Raw genomic sequence first — 21557 nt, 5'->3', positions numbered from 1 at the left:
TAACTCCAAGACACATCCCCAGCAAGGGAAGGTCCTGGGAAGCCTTTCCCCAGCTGGTGCTGGGAGGAAGAGGAAGGGATGGGGCACCCCAGAGACACTGCCAGACCCACAGTGACAGCCCCACACCCTGGTGCCCACTCAGTTCTGGCCTGGTGGGAAGCTCCTGAATGGATGGTGAGGCTGAGCCCAGGGAGTTTGGCTTTCTCAAGTCCCTTGCTCACAGCAAGGCCACAGAGACCCTTGCACTGCCTTTCTTGCCACAATGGAGCAAAACAAAAACCAGAGACAGGTTGCCCAGGGTGCAGCTAAAATCTCACATCCCCCTTGGAGCTTAAACCGAGAACCCTCCTCAGAGCTCCTGTGTCTGCAGCAGTGCAAGGAGGGAACCTGCAGCATCCTGACAGTTCTAAACACATGACCCCTGGAATCTTCCCTGCGACTGCAGTGTGGTCTGGAAATACCTCTTGCTTGGAAGCACGGCTCCATCACTTGGGACAGGATGGGGCCATCCACAAGAGGGAACAACCCCACTCTGGCTTTCCAGACCCCCACTGCCACACCCTGTTCTCAGAGCAGCACAGATCACTCCCTCACCCTCAGCCCCAGTCCCAAACAGGAAGCCACACGCCTTTGTCATCTTCAAAATAAAACTTTTATTCATTCGGTAACAAGAACATTGAATCTGCACATCAGTGCACAAGTTCACATTTAAAAACAGCTGAGCACATCGGTCATAAAGTCTTTAGGGGGAAAGGGGACGATCCCAGCCACCAAGGAAGATCCAGGAGGGGCAGACAGAAGCGCTCCCCTCCCTGATTCGCAACCCCACCGCCAGCTGCTCGGCCCTGGACAATCCCTACAAACCAGCGCACGGACGTCACATCTCTAGAAAGGAAAGTAAAAGGCACTGGCACCTTCTCTCGTGCCAACAGAGATGTCTGCAGCGTGGGCGGGCTGTTAGCACCTCTGGCAGCACTGCTGGACAGGCACCGAGCCTGCCCCAGCCCGGGCCCTGCTGCGCCAGGCCAGCACCTGCCTCTGCCCCACGCCAAGGGCTCAGGGCCCCTCCCCTGGGGAGAGGTGGGGGTGTTTGTGTGGAGCCAGGACCAAATTAAGGCAGGACGCACCGTGCAGAGAGCAGGGCCCTGTGGTGGGTATGGCTTCCTCCTGCCAGAGAGCTGCGAGGCTCCTGGAGCCCCCGGCAGGTGCGGTGCCCCTGCGGCCACGGATTCCCAGCTCGCTCCTCCCAGGAGGTCCCCGGAGCAGCCGGTGGTGGGGTGGGATCCCTTCCACCAAGCCTTGGCTGGCAGAGGGACACTGAGCTAATCCCTGCTCAGTTTAAACATCCGAGTGACCCAGAAGGGCATCACCTCCTGCCACCCGCTGGGACTGTGCCCCCAGGAAAGGGCCGGGAGGGGAGAGATTTGTACAGGTCACAAGTTCTCAAGCAGACCAGACACACACTCACACACACACACACACACACAGAGCACCCACACACACCACCGAGTGCAACAGAACGCAGTGTAAAACCAGTTTCACGCACACACAGCCCGTTTGTGCAAGGCTCACACGTTACAGTACGGCCGGGACGGGGCAGCCATGGCTGGGATATTGTACAGGAGTCAATGTAAACAATAAAGCGTCCTCCGAGAGGCTTCGCCAGAGACCAAAGAACAGTTGCTTTGTACAAAAATGCCCTTAAAACAACACGTTTCTCCCAAACCCCCTCTACGCAGTGAGGCTTGTCAGCTGCTGAGCACCCTGGAGGTGCTGCTGCTCCCTGTGGTGCTCAGCAGGTCACAAGAAGCTCTTGTGGGGTGGCTACAGGAACAAGGAGAGAGTCATCACCTCCCATGAGCCACCGGCATGGAGAAGGGACAATCGTCCCCAGCAGAGACCTCTGATACCAGGGGCTTGGTGGCTTCATTGCCCAGACACTGGAAAAGGAGGTCCAAACCCCTCCAGTCCGTCCCCTTCCTGCCATCCTGCTCAGAGCCTCCAGACCTACAAGGCCTTCATCACTCTGCAAGAGAACCACCTTTCCTGACTTCCTCTGCCTGCCCACAGCCTTCTCAGAGAAAAACCAGTTGTGCTGGGCCAGAGCCAAGGACAAGGGGACAGCAAAGCACCTCCCTGCAGAGGCCTCTGCCCCTCTGCTGCTCTCCCCAGCCGAAGCACCCAAGAGCATTGGAAGGAAGCAGCATTTCTGGTCTGCATTGAAGACCCTTGCCAGAGGGCATTTCTCCTGAGATCAAGCTGGGCAAAGAAACCTGATCCTTTTCCTCCTCCTGCCTTCTCAAGGGAAAAAATTCTACACAGGGCTTTTCCCTCCTGAGCAGATCCTTGTCACCAGGACATGCTGCCAGCCAAGCATGCACCCTCCAATGCAAGGCAGGCTGGGGGCAACCAGTCCCTTCCACCCCTGGAGGGGCAGGCAGGCATGTCCTTGGGGTCAGAATGGTGGGCAGTGGGGCCTGATGAAGTTTGTGGGGGAGGCAAGGACTGAACCTGTCCTTCTGCAGATGACATGAGCCACTTGGCCTTTGCACAGTGCCTGCCCTGCTCCAGAGCCAGCTGGAGCAGGCTAGGAGAAGCCACATGTTTTCCAGTGTCCCAAAGAAGTATCTGGCCTCCTGGGCCAGGGGCTTGGGTGACTTCTAGTGACTGAAATGGCCTGGGAAGACGTGCTGCTTGACCCAGGACAGGGCTGTGCTCCAGCATGGGTAACAACCCCCTGCCAGAGCTGAGGAAAGGGAGGGACAGTGCTCATGGCTGCTGGAGCACAGACAGACTCACAGACCTTGCCCAGGCTGCAAGGCAGCACAGGAGGACCCTGGGGGCTGCAGGAGGGCAGCAAGGTGGCATTACCTTGCCAAGCAGCTGCAGGCTGAGGACACCCCACACCCCTTCCCCAGGGCAGGCAGATGCTGCTTCCCAATACTCCAGCACACTCCAGTGCCGTGCGCTCCTCTCCAGCTCAAGGGGAGTTTGTCCCATCTGAGCCTGCAAGGCTCTGCAGCTTCAGGGCTGCTTTCCAGGCATGGGCCTGGCTGCTGCTCCTCCCACACCACGTCCTCTCCATGCTGGGCTTCAGCAGCCTGAGCCACTCTGCATCTTCTCTTTGCTTTGCTCCTCCCCAGAGGGCAGGTCTGGGCCCCGGCCAAGCAGCAGCTCAGACAGGACCTGCCACGGGGCTGTGGACAGGACCCAGAGCTCCCCTTGGCCTTTCCCTCTGCTCCTACAGCACAGGCACAACCTGCTAAAACACACTGCTAGAAATGAGGAGCTTTGATTTAGCCAAACTGCTCAGAAACCACAAAATAATTTGCTGAAATTTGGAGCAGAGCCTTCACACACAGTTTCTCCAGGAAAGCAAGAACCTGCAGAATGTCTGGGAGCAGCCAAAGGCTTTCCATGTCCAACTGGCACCCCTGGAACCCAGCTTCCAGCAGGAAGGAGATGGACAGACAGACACACAGTGCCCCTCCCACAGTGGGACAATGGGGGTTCACACAGGACTGGAGGAGAAGGGACACATTTGGCATCCAGGCTCACTTTTGGAAAGGGAAGACAGCTTAGAATGTCAAATCCACTTCCATGTCTGTGCAGATCACAAAGAACAGCACTGAGTTTGAGTCACGTGGGTTTGTTTTCCAGTTTACAGAATGCAGTCTTGCCCTTCTTAAAAAAAAAAAAAACCATAGAAAAGACAAAAAAAAATATAAATATCATATATACAATTTAGGCAAAAAAAAAAAAAAAAAAAAAAGAAAAAAAAAGAAAAAAAAAAGAATAAACTTCCAGAAAATATTTCCCTCTGGGTCTAGAGTTAGGAGTGACAGCAGAGAGGACAAAGCTATGCATTAAGGGCAGTATGTCATGTAACAAAAACAGCTCAAGTTTTGGGAGCCACCAGAAACACCCGTGAGCATGGCAGAGGGGAGAGGGAAACTCAGGCAGCACAAGAACAGCTTTGGGGCAGAGGACAGATGATATGGCCATGAACTTGGAAGGCCCACAGCAGTATTCAAGTAATGGGAGGGTTAAAACCCTAATGAGATGTTTGTTTTAAAAGAACACTGGCTTTGGGGGTAGAGGTGAACCTGGTAGCTCCTGGAGGAGCTCTGCCCCACCTCAGCACAGAGCAGAGAGCTCTGTGTGCCCCATGGCAGATGGGAGAGCTGGTCTGGTGCTGCCCAGGATTATTAGAGCCCATCCACTGGGAAGATTCACCCCTGTGTGCTCCTTATGGGGAAGCACCAGCTGAACTAAGCCCAGGGTGTTTGTCCTGAAGCAGCTGTGTGAGGGATCTGCCAGCATGGTGGAGTTCCAGTTTGCAGAATAAAAGAAAGGCCAAACAAAGGGACCTTGGCACAACCTTCACATTTACAGGGGCTCTCACCCCACCAACTGCCCAGCACCATTTCGAGGCATGGGGAAAATTCAAGTCAGGAACTAGGATCTGGTTGTAAGCAAAAACTCCACCTTGCCAAAGCAAGCCACCATCAATTTTCTCATGATAAAAGTGTTCTTTTAAAACAAACTATCAACAACAACAAAAAAAGAACATTTGAGGTTATCTGAGTTAAACTTAAAAAAAACCCAAACAGTCCTGCAGTCAGAGTCACACACAGAAGAACCAACCCACACCTACATGCGCCAGGAACAGTAAAATGACAATATATATAAAATTAACCAATAAAGTGCATGTTCCTTATATTACACCTGCCCCTTGTGTGAAAGCAACACCACAGGTTCTGGGTAAGAAATCACAGCCAAGGGCCCAGGATCACATCGTGTTGTACAGGGGATTGGTTGTCCGCTTTTTGTCATTGGTCTTTTTGAGCCTCCTCAGAGGGTGAGTTCTCCCGTGCTGCTGCCGTGGGGCAACAGTCAGAGCTTGAGATGGAGACAAGGAGTCCAGGACCTGCACCTGGAGCAGCGGAGGGCCCTCCCCGGAGCTAGTCCACGTCGGATCTGCACTGGAGCACAAACTCTGCTGGCTGGAGCTGCACTCTTTGGCGTACTGAGCCAGCGGCCTCTCCACGGGCATGCTCTGGGCAATGCACTCAGCTGTTCTGAGCTGTTCCACAAAATGCTTTGTGGGCTCTGGGGAGGAGAGGCGATGCTTCCCACACGCGCTCTCTGAGCCCCTCTCCGACCTCCCCCCACAAAAGCCTCGACCCAGGGCAACGCAGGTGAGAAGCACGGGGTTGGCATTGGAAGAGGCCGACTCCCTGTCGTGCAAGTCGTCCTTGGAGAGCTCCAGGCAGTCCAGTTTGGCCAGGGATGCCGAGCGCTTCATGTGGGAGGGTCTGGTGAGCCCTGCGTGCCGGATCCGAGCCTCGATTTCCTTGGCCCGCTGCTTGACCGGCCCGGGGCTGCTGGAGCGCTCCTCCACGCTGAGGCTGCTGGAGCTGTGGGGGAGGCTGTAACACAGGAACGAGATGTCCAGAAGGTCCATGTTTTCAGCACGCTGCCTGCTGAAGTCCCCGCTGCTCAGCTGCCTTGAGACGCCAGCACTGTCCCCACAGAGAGGTTTGGGACCGTCCCTGAACGGCAGAGTCGCATCTCCCTCGGTGCCACAGGGTGTGACCGGCTCATCATCTGTACCCGTGCTCTGCTCGGTGACACCTTCCAGGTGAATGACACAGGGGTAAGGAGAGTGCTCGAGGCTGGCTAGACAGGTCACCTGGGCAGAGGGAGAAGCAGCACTGAGGTGAGCAGATCTCCCACTGCCTTCCTTGCTGGGGCTGCCCATGGCAAAGGCAGCCTGCTTGCGTACCGCGTGCTCCGGTGGCGAGGGATCCGCTGGAGCCTTCTCCAAGCGCATCGAGGGGTTCAAGTTTTCATCCAAAGACGGGGTGGCCGGGGCCAGCCCGCCCTGCTCACAGCTTGTATTGGGGCGCTGCTCCGCAGGCTTGACCGTGAGGGTGTATTCAATGATTTCAATTCTCTTTGGGAGGAGGGAGGGCAGGGATGGCTCCTCCGTCCCATCAAACGAGATCACTGTCCTGTGCTCCTGTGCTGCTGCCTCCTGCCCTGGGCTGGGCTCTGCGGGCAGGGACTCCCGGGCAGGGGCCCCGAGGGGTGCGGGCAGGTGTCTGCCCACAGGCTGCTCTGCCCCGGGAGGCTGCAGCGGCTCCTCCTGCGCCTTGTCCCCCTCCGGAGCCAGCTCCAGGGGCGGCTCCTCGCTCTTCCCCCGGGGCAGGAGCTCGGCAGCAGGGGAGTCGTTCCTGGAGTTCTTGCGGGTGGGTAAAGTGCAGGCCGGGGCTGTGTGCTGGTGCTCCTGCTCCTGCCTCAGGCGCTCCTCGAACTCCAGCGTGGCTCGCCGGACGGAGCCGGGGCACCACTTGGGCTCGGGCTTGGTGGAGCCACGGGGCTCCTGCTGCTCCCCGCCAGAGCTGCTTTCCTCCAGGTCTGATCTACCAGAAGACAGCTGTAGAGATGGGGCTTCTTCCTGCTCCGTTGGCAGAGGGTCCTTCTCCTTCTCCTGGTGTCCAGCACAGGCTGCTTCGCTCTGTTCCAACTTTTCTGATGCCCAAATCACCTCCACTGGCAGGTCATGCACCGTGTTCCTCTTTGGTGTCTGGCTGAGGTTGGCTGAGCCCTCTTTCTGCTGGGCAGGTCCTGCTCCCTGGTTGATTGACTCGATCTCTGTGATAATTTCCTTCACAGAAATGGCATTTTCCGAGTGGGATCTCGTGAGATGACCTGCACCAGGCAGCTCAGGGACCTCCTGCAACACACAAACAGGAGAATTACAAAGTGCATCAGCTGTGCTGACATGGAACAAACAGCAGCAGGTTAGAGAAAATAAGGATGCACATCCCCAAAGGAGCAAAAAAGCATGTGGCAGTGATCACTTATGTAGGTTTTATACTGTCTCTGAGACTGAATTTAACACACTCCAGGCTGGATTGCCACTTAGTCTAAGATCTAAGAACCTTAACTACAACAAACTCCAAGGAAAGGTAGCTTTTTTGTTTTTCTAAATGACGAAAAGTCCAACAAATAAAAAGAATCCTAATACTGCTAAAAGTACCATTTTGAACTGAAAACATGACAAATTCTGCTCATGTAGCAGACAGAAGTACAGCAAAAATAACGACCAAGCATTGAAATGGCCAGGGGGACTCCCAGTCCCCACAGACACTCTCTGCTAAATCACAGGAGAGAGCATTGGCCTATTATATTTGGAAGAGCCTTACTGCCTCACATGGAGATGGAAAAGATTCAAGCAATGCAGGATGGAATTTAAATAAGAGAAGCTCCCAGAAAATGATGGCCCCGGACATCATCAATCCCTGTGAGAGTCCTGGAGGCTGAAAAGCAATTACGAGAAAAAGGTACCTAAATTTAGAGGTTACTAAATTTTGTCATGACCATCTCTCTACCCAGGAGAAGTGAGCCATGACGTGCCTAATCCCATCACTCCAGACCTGGACAGGTTAATTTCTTCCTCCAGCAGTGGAAGTTCTACACCTGCCTTGATTTACTACCCCACCCAATGCTGGTGCTTTCCAACCAGGGAAAAGGGCCAGTTTTGCCCATTCTTTGGTGGATTTCTCAAGTCAGATAAATATCTGTGCAGATTTGGGATGTTGGCTGGGCTCAGGGTCTGGCTATATTAGTGGGTCAAGTCCCACCTTTCTGCTCTCCTGATGCAAAACTCAAAAATAAGTTTCTCATGAGAACAGCACAGCAGGTCAGGTCAAGGTCGGCTCATGGCCTTGCCAATGCCAGCAAACTGATGTTTAAGGAAAAAGCGCAGAAAAGGGCAAGTATCTAAAAGGGAAGGAAAGGAGAAGCATCTAGCAATCCCTCTCCACACATTGTGTCCAGTGAAAGCAGGGCTAGAAAATCCCATTCACAGCCACCCCACAGCAGAAAACAGCCCAGAGACAGGGCCAAGCAGCAGTTCCTAAAAAGCCTGAGCAAGTTATTTTAACCTTTTGGTGCTCTTCATCTGTGGAGGAGTCATCGGATGGCTGAGGAGAGTTTCCAGGGCTGTTCCTTTGAGCATCTGCACCCCCATCTGCAGCAGGTGGCACTTCCAGCACAGGCACCCTGGAGACCCCATTCCTCCCAGTCCCTTGCTCCTCTGGCCTGGAATGGGAGCAGGTTCGGGACCGGCTCTCCTGGGAGAGCTCCACGAATTTCTCCAAAGCGCTGAAGAAATCAATCCTGTCTGTGCTGAGGTCTGTCACTTCAGGCTGAGGGTTCTGTTGGAGACCTAGGGAATTCTGGTTTGGGGACTGGGGGAAGTCTTTTAAGCATGAAGTGAATTCTTCCATGGGAACCAAGTGCACGTTCATATCAGGCTTAAGGGCATCTTTTTCCAGATCATCCACTGTCAGATCAGGAAACTCCGTTATTTCCAAGGGGTGCTGGAGCTGCATTAAGGCCTCAGAAGCACGGCAGTTGTCAGAAGGGACCGAGTCTACACAGCACCCTGCTGTACAGCCATTGATATTGTTCAAGTTTAGCTTGTCCTCCATCTGCTCAGTGTGGAAGTCTCTGCAAGTAAACTCTAAGTGGATCCTCCTCTCCTTCACACACACGTCCTCAATCATGTTTGTGTCCTCTGGGAGCTGCTGCTCCCTGTCCAGCTCAGCTGAGTAGATGGGAGACATGGGCTGCTGGTTGTCATTGGTCTTGGCCTCTGAGATCTGGTCAGCTGAGGTGGTGATCTCCTTTTTGTTCAGCTCCAGCCCAGCCTTGCAGATGGGCTCGTGGTGATCCGAGAGGTCGCTGTCTGAGTGTGAGCGCCACAGTTTGTTGTGCCGCTGTTTGCTGCAGGGAAGGAGAGCAAAAGAGAACAGTGAGTAACTTCTACCTACCACAGCCAGATCCACCTTGTTGTAAGAAGACACAACCTACAGCAGAAACTGTGCCAAATGCTGGAGTCATTGACCACAGCTGCTGCTTCACCTGAACAGTTCAGGGCCAGACCTGCTGCTGGAGAAGTTGACCCAGTAATGAGCACTTTCCAGGAGCTAAATTCCATGGCACCATTCTGCACCACACACCCCTCACTATTTCTCAGCAGTGCTGGATCCATCCACTCAAATGCAATGTTTAATTGACTGCAGAATTTGGTCCTCTTTTCTCAGTCAGCGCTTTTCCATTTGCTAGCAGGTAAGAGGTGACCAGAAGAGAGAGAACCTCTTGTGCTGGACACAAGCAGGTGGTGGACACTGAATAAAGTCCAATTTCCATAAAGTCCAATTTCCCTCGTGGTTCCTTCTCTGAATAACTTCAGTTATCAATAACTGGCTCTTGTAACCAAGGGAAAGGGTGGGATGTGTAGAGGCGGGTGTGTGCAAAAACACACAAGACATCCTCAACAGTAAACACACAGCCCAAATTACCACCCACCTTCCACAGGAAGGAAGCTCAGAACTCCTCCAGCTCCTGGAAAGCCCCTTTAGGAAAGTCTGAACCATCAAAAGGCCAAATAACTGCCGGTGGCATTGCATCACCTTCCTCAACTCCACCTGCCAAAAACCCCAACCCGTGCACCTGGGCTTACAGAGAGCACTGCAGGCAACTTCTTGCCATGAAATGCCAGAGCTAGCCCAGGCTGCCAGGGTTTGTGAGTGGCCACGGCCACAGGGATGTGTTTCCACCCATTGCCCCTAGGAGGAACACAGAAACCACAGAAACCTCCTTGGAGCTGCAGATCTTGCAAAAACCCTCCAGTCCCTTGCTAGCAGGAGCAGGCACTCACAGACACATCCAGTGGCCACGGTAAGTTAATTAACAGATGGTACTGACCTAATTACCACGTGCCAGTTCAGTTGTGGGTGCCCAACAGCTAAGGAAAATAACCCATTGCAGATTTAGCTTTCCAACCCTGTAATCAGTGACAACCTTCCCGTGTGACACAGGGCAGAATCAGGTCCTGACACAGGAGAGGAGGGTCAAGATGAGAGGCCAAAGGCACTGTCCTGAGGTGCACATGCTCCATCTCCAGTGGGTTTTGGAGCAGTTTGGCAGCAGAAACAGGCTTGTCCCTGAGGCAGGTTCTTGCTTGGGCTCTGTATGGAATGTCATATGACATATCTGCTCACACAGCCTGCGGAGCTGCTGGTGTTTTCTGAGGGCACTTCAGTGCTCAGATCCAGCTCTCTGCTGCACATTTAATTTTGAAAGTAAAAATTACCCTCCAGTGTGAGCAACTGGCACAGATCTGAGGACCAAACCAGATGTCAAGCACCACTGGCAGAGGTGTGCTGTGCTATCTTCCAACCTGACAGTTCCCCAGTCTGACAGCCTGCATGAGGTGCAGGTCAGGGAACAGGAGCCCACTTCCCTTCCCAGAGCCCACAGCTGCCTCTTGACCTTCCTGAGAAACATTCCCAGTGCTTGTACCCACACCAGCTTTGGACCAGGAGGCCCCCACACTTCCCACCAGCTCTCCAGGCTTGGGTATAAAACTGCTGTTGATTCACAAGCTGCACCAGGCACAGGAGATCCCAAACACTGGTTTCCTGTAACTTATCTATAACTAATAACAGAAACAGGCCTGGCTCAGCCTCGCTGTGTTTATCAACAGAGGGAGGGGACAGTTTAACTAACCCCAGGAAGTATGACAGTCCCAAAGAGCAAAACACACTTGTTGTTGTGACTAAAAGCAGGCAGGGGGTTTTCATTTTACAGCTGGAAAACATATCCCAGTTGCTATAACCCCAGCACAAAACCGTAACTGGATAGTGTGAGCACATGGCTGCCCTCACATACCTTCCCCCTGAAACTGGAGCAGTCACATGAGTGTCAATCTGTTGGGTTTTTTTGGTTTTTGTTTTTTTTTTTTTTTTTTTTTACCTGTCCTGGAATACTGCAGCAATAAACAATGCAGCCAGAGGGCAAAGCTAAATAACACAAAGAAAGAGGGAAAAAAGCAGCTTTGAGATAAAGAGGGACAGTCTCTGCAGCACGGAGGGGCCATTCCTTGCTTCAGTGAAGCTTCATTTGCTGCAGGCTTTTTCATCCTACACAGATGTAACACACTGCTCTTGCATTTTTAAAGCCCCACAAGCAATCCTGTTTGTGCCATTGTACAGGGACTTGCAGAGCAGGGTAGGGCTTCAGTGGAAGGGACGCCACATGCTATAAATGGTGGCAACAGGAAAGATATACCTCCAAAAAATAAATTACTAAAAGACAGGGAAAAATAATCCTTAACCAAAATATTTGTACAGGGTGGCTTTGCAGGCATGTCACCAGCTACCAGACTGGCAGATTACCCAAACCAACTGCTGGGCTCAGGGCTGGAAGATGTGAGATACCAGCTGCTCCCACACCCGAGCTCCTCACAGGTGGTCACCAACCTGTTGGTGCATTTTTCACACCTAAAAAACTTCTTTTTCTCCATCCAATCTACATCAATGAGATCTAAATGCCCAGTCTGCTCAATGCACACTGCACTGGTCAGGTCACCTCTGGCCCAGAGTTAAGCACTGACCTTTACTAACTGGTGCCAGCAGCATGTTTGGTGTCACATGAGGCACCCAAGGCAGGTGTGGTGTCTGTCTCAAGGGGTTTCAGTCCAGCAGGGCACTATTTTTTAAAATTGTCTATTCCACGTGAGCTCTCCTGAGACTTGATACTACTTGGCTGCTTTTTAGAGAGAAACAGGGTCACTATAACAGGCAGGGTTTGGGGAGCAGGGGAGAGCAAGGATGGGAAGAATTGGTGGATGAAGTTCCTGTGGGTGTATCTGGTCAGGGAATAAGTTGGGAGGAGCCCTGAGGTTGTTTACTTGTGCAGAGAGGGAAAGAGGAAGCACACTCCAGTGACAGGGGAGCTCAGAACAAGGGTTTGGTGTAAAAATTGGGAATCCAGGCCTGGCCCAGCAACAAACAGGCTGATGGGAACAGGTGGAGAGCAAAGGAGGAAGAAAAAGTTATTACAATGAAAGGGAATGGAGGTCTTTGCAAGTGGATAGAATAGACATGAAGGGACAGAGGTAAGAAGTGTGCTCTAAAGACAGTACATGAGTGACAGAGCTGTTGTAAATAACAGTATATAAAACAATGTCTGGACTCTACCTTAAAGCTATTTTCCAGCCTAAATGATTTTACAAAAGCAGACATCTCCCAGTTGCACCAAAAAACCTTTGAAATTTACTATTTACTTTGGTCCAAACCAGCTAAGATCACCTCCTGTGGCAGAAGGCTCAGATTGGGTAACTGTTTGCTGCAGATCTGCTTCCAGGCAAAGCACACCAGGATCCCAAACTAAATACCATAACCTGGCAAAACAGAGTATCACTACCTCCTTCCTGCTGATCACGTGAAGACATTGCTTAACACAGCCCAGAAACATGCAATATTGATGTCTTTTTGCTAGTCAAGTGATTGGCTTGGGATTTCAACACACTTGCCCATACCCAGGCCCAGCTCCAGACCAGCCTCAGGACTCTAGGCAGGAATAAACACCACTGTTGCAATGCACAGAACATCCTGTCCCCTCCCCTCACACCAACACTTAGCAAAGGGATCTAAATAAAACCAAACCAGCTGCTGAGGAGGGGCATGTTCAACAGGGAACTGTGAGGAGACAAAGCGAGTTCCCTGCCAAGTGATGTTACAAACAACAGGGACATCATTTATCTCTGCTGGAGCCTGCATAGCTCTGAATGCTGCACTCAGATAACACTTCATGGGATGCTACTTTCCAAAAACCAAACATCCTAGAAGTCAAACAGCTTCCTGACAGCTCCTGGTTACACCCATTTTCTCCAGGCTGAGCTAACCCTGAAAACAGAGCGCTACCATTCCTAAGAACCCAAACTTGCACAACACAGCAATACAAGCTCTGCCTGAAAGAATGGAGTCAACCATTGAAGTGTTACACCTCAACATGGATCATGAGGATCAATCCTTGCACCCACCTGGCCAGCAGGATCCCCTGGTACTCCTCCAGCTGCCGCATGAAGCTGGGGTTGGGCTTGGTGACCGTGCGCCGCTCCTTCACGTAGTCGTAAGCCCTGTCCAGGTTCCAGCCGTATTCCTTCATGGCATAGGCAATCACTGTGGATGCTGAGCGGCTCACTCCCATCTTGCAGTGCACCAGGCACTTAGAACCATTTTTCCTAAAGTGGGAGAAAGAACAAAGGAGGATCACTAAACAGAAAACATCTGACAACCTGAAGAAAACAGCAACTTCTTTACCAGAGAATTATTGAACATATTTGCAACGCTGTGGCCACAGCTGGAGTGTGGGATGTGATCTGATAATCCAATTTACAAACTGGAGCAAGACACACAAAGAAATTGAAGAACAAGGTCTTATTAATATTCCTAAGAGATTTTGTTACAACAGCTCTTCTGGAGCTGTTATTGCAAAGTGGAAAAACACAGAGATACAGGAAAACCTCTGAAGACTAGTGTGGCATCCTTGAGCTCAGCCCAAATGGCCCATTGGCATCAAGCCATATTCCAAGTGAAAAGAGAACCTGTACCACAAACCTGGTGTCACAATTTAGAAACACATCCCAGAAAGATATGAAGCAGTTCAGAGCAGCCTCCAGCACAGAGATGCTCTTCTACTGCAAACCACAAAATGGAAATACTGTGATGCTAGGTAGGCAAGGAGGAAAATCAGTTAAGAAAATCAGCAGGAAAACAAAATGCTTAGTATATATCTTCTAAATGTGTCTGTTGTGTTTTCTGAAAAGACTTACTTTGCCTTGGAGATGAATTTGTAGGTATCATTCCAGTAAGCCAGAAGATCTGTAGCTTCTTCATCATAAACTCTGATATTGTGGTATTCAAAGAGCCCAGGGAAGAAATTATCTATTTCTCGAGTCACATTCAAAATGTACCGTACCCTGCATGAGAAACACAGCCAGTTCAAAGAGATGTCCCACTGCTACACTGCAGCCTTGCCCTGCTTTGCCAAGGGCATTTGGAAGTGCACTCTTCAACAAAATTCCTGGGAAATCAGGAATTAATGCAAGGAAGCAGCAGCTAACACAGACAATAGGTTTTGCTGGGCACTTTAGAGCCTGATAACAGAGATCCATGGATAGAAACTTCCTCTGCACAATGTCAGCTCACACTGCCCACCACCTCTGTTCTGCATGTCAGCAACACTTGTGCCACAGGAGCTCCTGCAACTGGTGCTTGCACACCTTCTCCAACCCCTTTGTGAATCTCTGCATCTCTCCTCCTGCTGCACCAAAACCACAGGAAGATGGGAGACTAAGCCTCCCAGTAACACCAGAGCTAAACAAACACATAAAACAACTACAGAGAGATGTAACAGACAATGAGCCACTGGGGAGGATTTATTTCTTATCCCTAAATTTTCTGGAAAGGAAACTGCTAGAGAAAGCATGTGGTATTTATGTACACAGCACTCAGTATTTTTAGCCCTGAGGGTTACTCGTAAGATGCTTATGAAATGCACTCATGCTGGGATATCAGGCAGAACAAGGGAACTGCAAGAGGGTGACATCCCTTTTCCCAAGCAGGTATGAGATCACTGGCAATCAAGAAGGACCTGTTGGACTCAAGGAAACCACAACAGACCCCGAGCTCACCAAGAAGAGTCAATTTTGCCAGGCTGAATTTCTGAGGTACAGAATTACACTATCAGCTCACCAGCACAATTAGTTTTTTCCACTGGTTTGTCACAAATAAGCCAAAGCCATGAATAATTATTTAATTGCACAATCTTGGTGCTTATAACAACCTGGTCTAGAGAAAGGACAATCTAAACTTGAAAAGTGGAAAGGGCAGGAAACAGAGGAACCCATTGGTGGGGTTTCTACAGGACCTTACTTCCTACTGGGCCCCACTCAGAGGAACAAATGCTCTTCTCCACATTTTCCTTCCTGCACAGCCTGGAGGTCCTAAGTGCCTCTGTAATCAGTCCAGAACTATGGGCTGGGGCTGAGGGCACAGAGCCAACTATGCAGCATCCAGTTCAGTAATTGCAGCTTTTTACTACTTATAGCTATGAGCTCGCTGCCTTCCTTTGTTTGCCTTGGGGACATTAGTCAAGGTCAGGGTAAAATCCTTTTACGTTAAGGTGCCTGTTTGTGGGACAAGGAGTTTGGAGGAAGCAAGAGCTTGTTTGGATCTGCAATCCCTTAAATAAGACTCAGGTTACGCAGCAGGTATGGAATAGAGTTTGTTGCATAGAAAAGTGTGGCCAGGCTCTTGCTTTTAAGCTGATGGCCTGAAGCTACTCACCCTCTGTTCTGCAAATCTTCCAAATTGGAGGCATTCCATTCTGAGCCCTGCAGGGAAAACATGCAAAGGGACGAATCAGGCAGAAGGAAGGCAAGGCCAGGCAACTGGTGAAGGGAGGGATAGTGAACCAGAGCTGACCGGCCAAGGGTTGGAGAGCTGGGGCTCCTTTGAGCACAGAGGAACACAAGTGGTAACCAGGACTGATGCTCAGCACCTTGTCTCACCCCATTAACCAGATCCCTTCTGAAACAAGAAGCAGCTCTGCCAACAGGAGCCCAGCATTGTGTGTTGGCACTTCCTGCAAACTGCTGACAAATCAACCTCAGCAAGACAGGACCACCCCACCCTTTCCCTGGAGGCTGCTGCCAGTTCTGCCCCACAGAGGAGAAGCTGCCTGCATTTTAAGAGCCATCCAGGTGCTGTTTATACACAAAACACCCATCTCGAACATCAAAGGCAGCAACACCTAAGCTCACTTGGGTTACACCTCTTCTCCCCATGCTCAAAGCCTGTGTGAGTAGAGAAATGAAGACATTTAACTAACCCTGGCTACGTAACCCTCTCCTCTGCAGCACACACAGGGCCTCCAAGCTGCTTGCTTCCTGCTCAAACATAAACCTGACTGAGGACAAAACCACTCCTAGTGTAAAGGCTTCCTTCAAAATTTAAGGTGCACAAGCTCTTTGCTTCCCTGCCCTAAAATGGTTCCCAAATGGAAAGATGATCCAGATGAAGATGATTGATTGTATTTACCAAGGCCCAGACTCAGTTTAATGTTTTCTCTTTCAGTCAAGGAACAACAATTTAATTCAGGCCTGGGAACCATCAGTTTCCACAGGTAGGGAGAACAATGCTGCAGGGGTGAAAGCCTTTTCTCCTGTCCTTTGATCCACAAGTACCAACATCATCAGTTCTCTTATTTCCTGCTTAGTTCTTTTAGCACTCCTTAAATGGGATCCCACAGGGCTCTTGCCTCCACCTGGAAGGAAACAGCTCCTTGCCTTTCTGAGCCCTCACAACACAACCCTGCCTTGCAGCACACACGCTCCTGGGTGAAGCTGGTGCCCAGCCCCAGCAGCACTGCTCCTCACCACAGCAGCTGCTCTGCAAACACTTTTATTCCACACATTAACCACAGCTCTTCTTGGTGCTGCCTGCAAGCCTTGTTTGAAAGGTTTTCTCCCTATTAAATGCACTCAGAGCCAAGACTCCAAGCCCAGCAGTGCATCCAGCTGCCTGTAACAGCTTTTGGCCAGCACCATAAGCCTGTAACAGGTCCCTCTCTCTCCTTATAACACATAGTCTGCAAAAAAAAAATCCATTACATCTTAGGTGCTTCCAAGTTTCCTGGCTCTACCCCAACATGATGTCCTGGGAGTGCTCACACTAACAGAGACCATCCCTTCTGAGCCGGAGACTGGGAGAGGCCCTCTCCATTTGGAAAGAGCAGCTGGTCCAAGAGGAATGGCTTTGTTTAAAGTTGATCCAACCTCACAGGCTAGACAGCCCAACCAAACCTGTGTCCATGGCTCCAGGGCTGGGAAATCCAGCAGAGCGCTGACTCACCAGAAGGAGCTGCAGTAATTAAAACAGGCCCCAGCAGCAACTAAGCAAGCAAAACATTAAACAGCAAAATGTTTATGTTTCCTTAAGTGACTTATCTCCAGGATTCTTTGTTATGTTACTCTGCTCCTCCTGGATCACACAAACTCAGAGCTTTCCATGTTAAAAGAGCATCATTCCACCTGGATGTCACACAGCTCTCCTCCCTCTTTGTTATGTTATGTCTTCCCCAAACACAAGAACTGGGCATGTGGGTACCCCAGACAGTTAAAGCCACAAAACTGGTCTTACACCAATGGAAACAGCTCTGAGAAACTGTTAGAATTAAGACCTTGTCCCTTCAATCCACTGGGTACAGGGTCTACAGCTTGGTGCTGCATGGCAAAGTTTAGCACAGCCAAAAAGCCAAGCTGTTCTTGTTCATTACTGTCTTAAGAGTAATTGATCCCAGGATCAACCAACCTTTCCTTCAGAATTCCTTTTACTGCCTCCAGAGGCCTCTGTGTCAACCAACCCATAGTGAAAAGTATTAGGAGTGTTTACTTTTGTGTTCACTGTTAGACTCACCAAAAAGACATGATCAAATATCTGTGTGGGGCTGTCCATCTGCCCAAGGATCACTATCATTTCATTGTCAATGAATTCTTTGAACTCCCGCAGGTTACACACCATCTGCATCTCCAGCTCCGTGCGGATCTGCATGGGTACGAGGGACACAAGGAAGTCATGTGAAGCACAGGGCTCTTTAGTTTGCACCACAGCATTTCCAGTGCTGCACCCTCACCACTCACCTCTTTTGAGGTGATGTTCTCCAAATCTTTCTGCATCATGATCTCTCTTAGTTTGGTCTTAATCAGCCGTTCCGTGCGTTCCCGCTCAGTTGGGCTGTCAGAAGAAAGCAACAGAGTCACTGGGAGGGAAAACAAACTGCATTCATGACACTTTTAAAATAGGTATAGACTGCATACCCTGTAGAGCCTCAGACTCTCACACTACTTCCCCCAGGCATGTCCTCTGGAGGGAATTCAGGTGACAGTAAAGCCCAGTTTAGATTCACAGTTGTATATGAAAGCCACCAACTGAATGCTCCTAATCCATTGTAGTCATCCAGAGAACCCCTGGTATTTGGTAAAATTTAAATTGGGAAGGCTGCATTATACCCTCTGGAGCAATATCTAAGCCTCTCCCTACCTTTCTTGGAAAGGTAACAGCTCCAAAACTCCCTACATGGAGAGATGAGGGCAGCTAAGCCTCTGCATTCCTCCCGCCTCTGCTGCCAGGGGCCTTATCACCAGCTGCAAAAATAGCCTGAGTAACACCAGGGGAAGCTGCAGCAGAGCAGCAGCACGGAGCTGGCTCACCCAGCATCTTTAGAGGGGACCCAGCAGTGACATGTCCCACCACCTTTCCCTTTCTCTGGAAGGCTGCCAGGTTGGGGAGGGCATGGACCTTACAAGTGTTCAACTGGTGGTTCACAAATAAAAATTATGGAAGTTCCTGGTTCTTTCAATCTCATGCATTATTTCAGGATTCCATTAAGAGAATGCTGTTTAAGTGTCCCAAGGAAATCATTCAATTTCAAGGTGCCACCAGGGAAAGGGTGGGTTAGATAAAATTTATATATGAAAAGCTACAAGAAAATATTAATCTGTCAGCCTGCCAAAACTTTTCAGCCACCCGCCTTGTACATTAAAAAACAATCAAGTGTGAAGACTTGTTCACAGCTGAACAACTGCTTAGCATCATTATTCACTCACTAGACTCCAGCAACAGGAAATATCTGGGAGCATAAATCAACCAAAGGCACTATTATTCTGGGAAAGCAGCTGGAGCCAGTGAAGTAATTATAAAATGGGCAAGTGAAAACCCTCACACTTGGCACCACATCGGGTCACACACTACCTTTCAGGTTATATGGTATCAGTACCATCAGCAGTTACTAATGACAGGGGTAGTAAACCTTGAATGTTGATACAGTCTATAAATTTTGCCTTTCTGAACTGTCTACCCATTTACCTGAAGTCCATACATAAACACTTCACTTTACAGCAAAATGAACTGAGTAAGGATAAAAAGACCATGTTAGCCTAAACACGTGCTCAGACACGTGCCAGTGTAAGAGCAAAGTCCAGAGAAACCTGTTCCTTCCAGGCCTGGAACAAGAGGACAAAACCAGCAGAAACAAGGCTGAGGTACACCACACCTCTCTCACCAGTAACATGGGACTTACCTTGCAGAAGCAAAGGTCTGCAAGCAAAGCCCAAGGTAAACAACTAAACTAAAAACAGAGGAGACGCAAGGGAGCCCCAGGAGGGCTAAACTTCCAGTGCTGGTGTTTACCTAACCATGAGTCCACTTATTACATGGAACAGGAAGCTTCTCCTTATTAATACCTAATTAAGAGCAATCTCTTGTGGAAACTGTCCTTATTTGGGGACAATCAAGCAGTGGCTCAGCAGAGCCAGCCCAACTTACACATCTGTGAAGAGGGCGGGCGAGTCGGGCCGGTGGGACTGCACGTCCTGCATGGCGTTCCACTCATTGACTGACGACTGGTCCGAGTTGATGTGGCTCTCATAGTAACTGACCCACGTGAGGAAGAGGCTCCCTGGATAGTAATTGTTGCTCCTTGCCACTTCACAAGCCTTATGCAAACTCTGTAGAGCAGACCTAGCAAGAGAACAACATTTGTCAGTTTATTATTTCTTCCTCAGGCACTATCAAGCACTAAGCAGCAGCCAAATCCAGGATGCTGCTCATGTCCCATCAGTTGGTACAAACCCCTGGCACTGTGCACGAGGCTGTCCTGCAAAGCTGTGGATTCCCACACGCTGCCAGAGCTTGCATGTCTTAATTGGAGCATGCCAAAACAAGCCTGGAGAGCAGTGAAGGTGCCCACAATTCAAGAGGGCAGAGGCACCCCTGTCTCTGGTTCCAAAATCTGCTGCAAATACCCAAGCCCTAAATAAGATGCACAGAGTTTGTGTCCAAGACAGGGTGCTGACAGCTCCTACTGTTCCATCAGCTGTCCTGTGTGCAGGGCAGAAACACCCAGGAATCAGACATGCACAACCAAGGGGTCAGGACTGCACTGAGATGTTTAGGTGTCTGCCCTCTCTCACTACACGAGGGATGTCAGAAGTTTCTTCAGCTGCTGCTGGGAAACAAATCCCCCTCTCCTATTTTTAGCTTATTTTAAATCTTTGACTGGGATCAGAAGGATCCAGGTCAAAATCACTGGGGTGACAGCAGCATCGCTGACAGGCAATGTATTTTTGCAATGCAAAGAAGCTCGAGCCAGAAATACTTTCATGATCACTACATGAACCACCCTAAAAGGAAAGAAAAATGCAAGCAAGCTTCTCTTTCCTCTATCACAATGAACATATCTCAAAATATTTCAAACATATACTCAAGGCACTGTGACTCTGGGCTCAAAGCAGCAGCTCTTTGCAAGGAAAATTACCCTATTCCTTCCTGCCCTCAGCTGAGACATAGCCGCTGTACACCAGCACTCACACCTCTTTTTTCCTTTGGTACCAAACTTCCTTCCCTGTCTCTGAAGGAAACTTCTGGCTGCTCAAGGAGGTCTCAAGATCACAGTAACCTAAAGCAGCACCTGGTTTTTAAGAGCTTAAGCAGCTAAAACATCTGGAAAAAGGATCACTGGGACAGTCTGTAGTAAGTACTTACCACATTGCCTGTACAGACACGGGCTTGAATATGTGCACCCTGTTATCTGTTGATACGCTGAACCCTCTGGTGAGAAGAAAAAAGGCAAAGTAAAAATGTCTCCCAAAAGTCACTTTTTAGTTAATAACTGATAGTCTTAGCACATTAGAACAGCAAAGGTCTAGCCCTAAGCATACACTGCTGAGTTCAGCTAGCAAACAGATGAAAATAGCACACTAAAAGCTCTAAGATAACTTCTTTAAGCAGCTGCTGTTTGGGAACGAAACTAAGACAGTGGGACAGTGCTGGGCTGTGCTGTTTACCTTGGCAACACAAATTCAGTGCCACAGCTGGGAGCAACAGAGTCCAGCTAAAGAGATCCTGGGGCAGCTACCAAGGAAAGAAAAGTCATTCCATGCACTGCACTGGACAGCCTGAGTAACTGGCACAAACAGGAGTCTGCAAGTCAGGTGTCTATTTGGCAGAGAAACATCATTCTTGCTTTATGTTGGGCTGAGTGCTGCCTGCTGCAAGCATGATGGAGGAACACATAATAGGATCCCTTTAAGGAGCTTTCACTACACACCCACTCTCCAGTAAAAGCTCCTTTACTCCAGCTTAAACACACACATAAGCCACTGTCTCAGTGCGTGTTTATTCACAGATAAGTCAATTACTGGTGTTCCCTGCCACAACCACTGTGATTGAAGGCCTTTGAGCCTACTAACCTGATACAGGTCAACAGAGGAGGGCTGCTGGACCTGTGAGGGCTCTGCAAGCACTGGAATCCTTCCCCATACACCTTGTTCTAAGTTGTATTAACACAGAATACAAAAGGCACTCACCCATCCCCATCCAGGTGGATCAAGGTGTCACTCCAGAGAGGCAGCACCAAGCCCATCGTACAAGTGCTACTGCAGTGAGAAAGAGAAAGTCAGTCTATCTACTACAGCACCATGTTATTATTCTAATTTCATGGCAACAGTTGCATATTTTTGTATTCATTAGGAAAAAGAAAAATCCCATTGTTGCTTCAGAGACAAACGGCGCCAGTGTTGTTCTACAGGGGCCTGGCAAGGATCACTAACAAGATTCAGGGCACAGCACTAT

General features: G+C 50.0%; 1 protein-coding gene across 2 annotated transcripts in view; it reads right to left on the bottom strand.

Annotated features, from left to right (window-relative positions):
- Window positions 1-629: 629 nt before the first annotated feature.
- The window catches only part of SSH2 (slingshot protein phosphatase 2), a 90607-nt gene continuing 69679 nt past the window's right edge, over window positions 630-21557 (bottom strand). For both annotated transcript variants that reach the window (XM_071448158.1, XM_071448157.1), the window contains 10 exons: window positions 21293-21361; window positions 20469-20534; window positions 19251-19445; window positions 17567-17660; window positions 17343-17471; window positions 15213-15259; window positions 13697-13843; window positions 12905-13105; window positions 7956-8799; window positions 630-6742 (listed from right to left, as the gene is read on the bottom strand). In XM_071448158.1, the coding sequence (XP_071304259.1) occupies window positions 4793-6742; window positions 7956-8799; window positions 12905-13105; window positions 13697-13843; window positions 15213-15259; window positions 17343-17471; window positions 17567-17660; window positions 19251-19445; window positions 20469-20534; window positions 21293-21361 (3742 nt within the window). In that variant the 3' untranslated portion in view covers window positions 630-4792. The remainder of the gene's footprint in view (window positions 6743-7955; window positions 8800-12904; window positions 13106-13696; window positions 13844-15212; window positions 15260-17342; window positions 17472-17566; window positions 17661-19250; window positions 19446-20468; window positions 20535-21292; window positions 21362-21557) is intronic.

This window comes from Agelaius tricolor, unplaced genomic scaffold (assembly GCF_023055355.1).
Source record: "Agelaius tricolor isolate 1412-34295 unplaced genomic scaffold, bAgeTri1.0.p SCAF_25, whole genome shotgun sequence".
Lineage (NCBI taxonomy): Eukaryota > Metazoa > Chordata > Aves > Passeriformes > Icteridae > Agelaius > Agelaius tricolor.
This window is presented reverse-complemented; position numbering and strand designations above follow the sequence as displayed.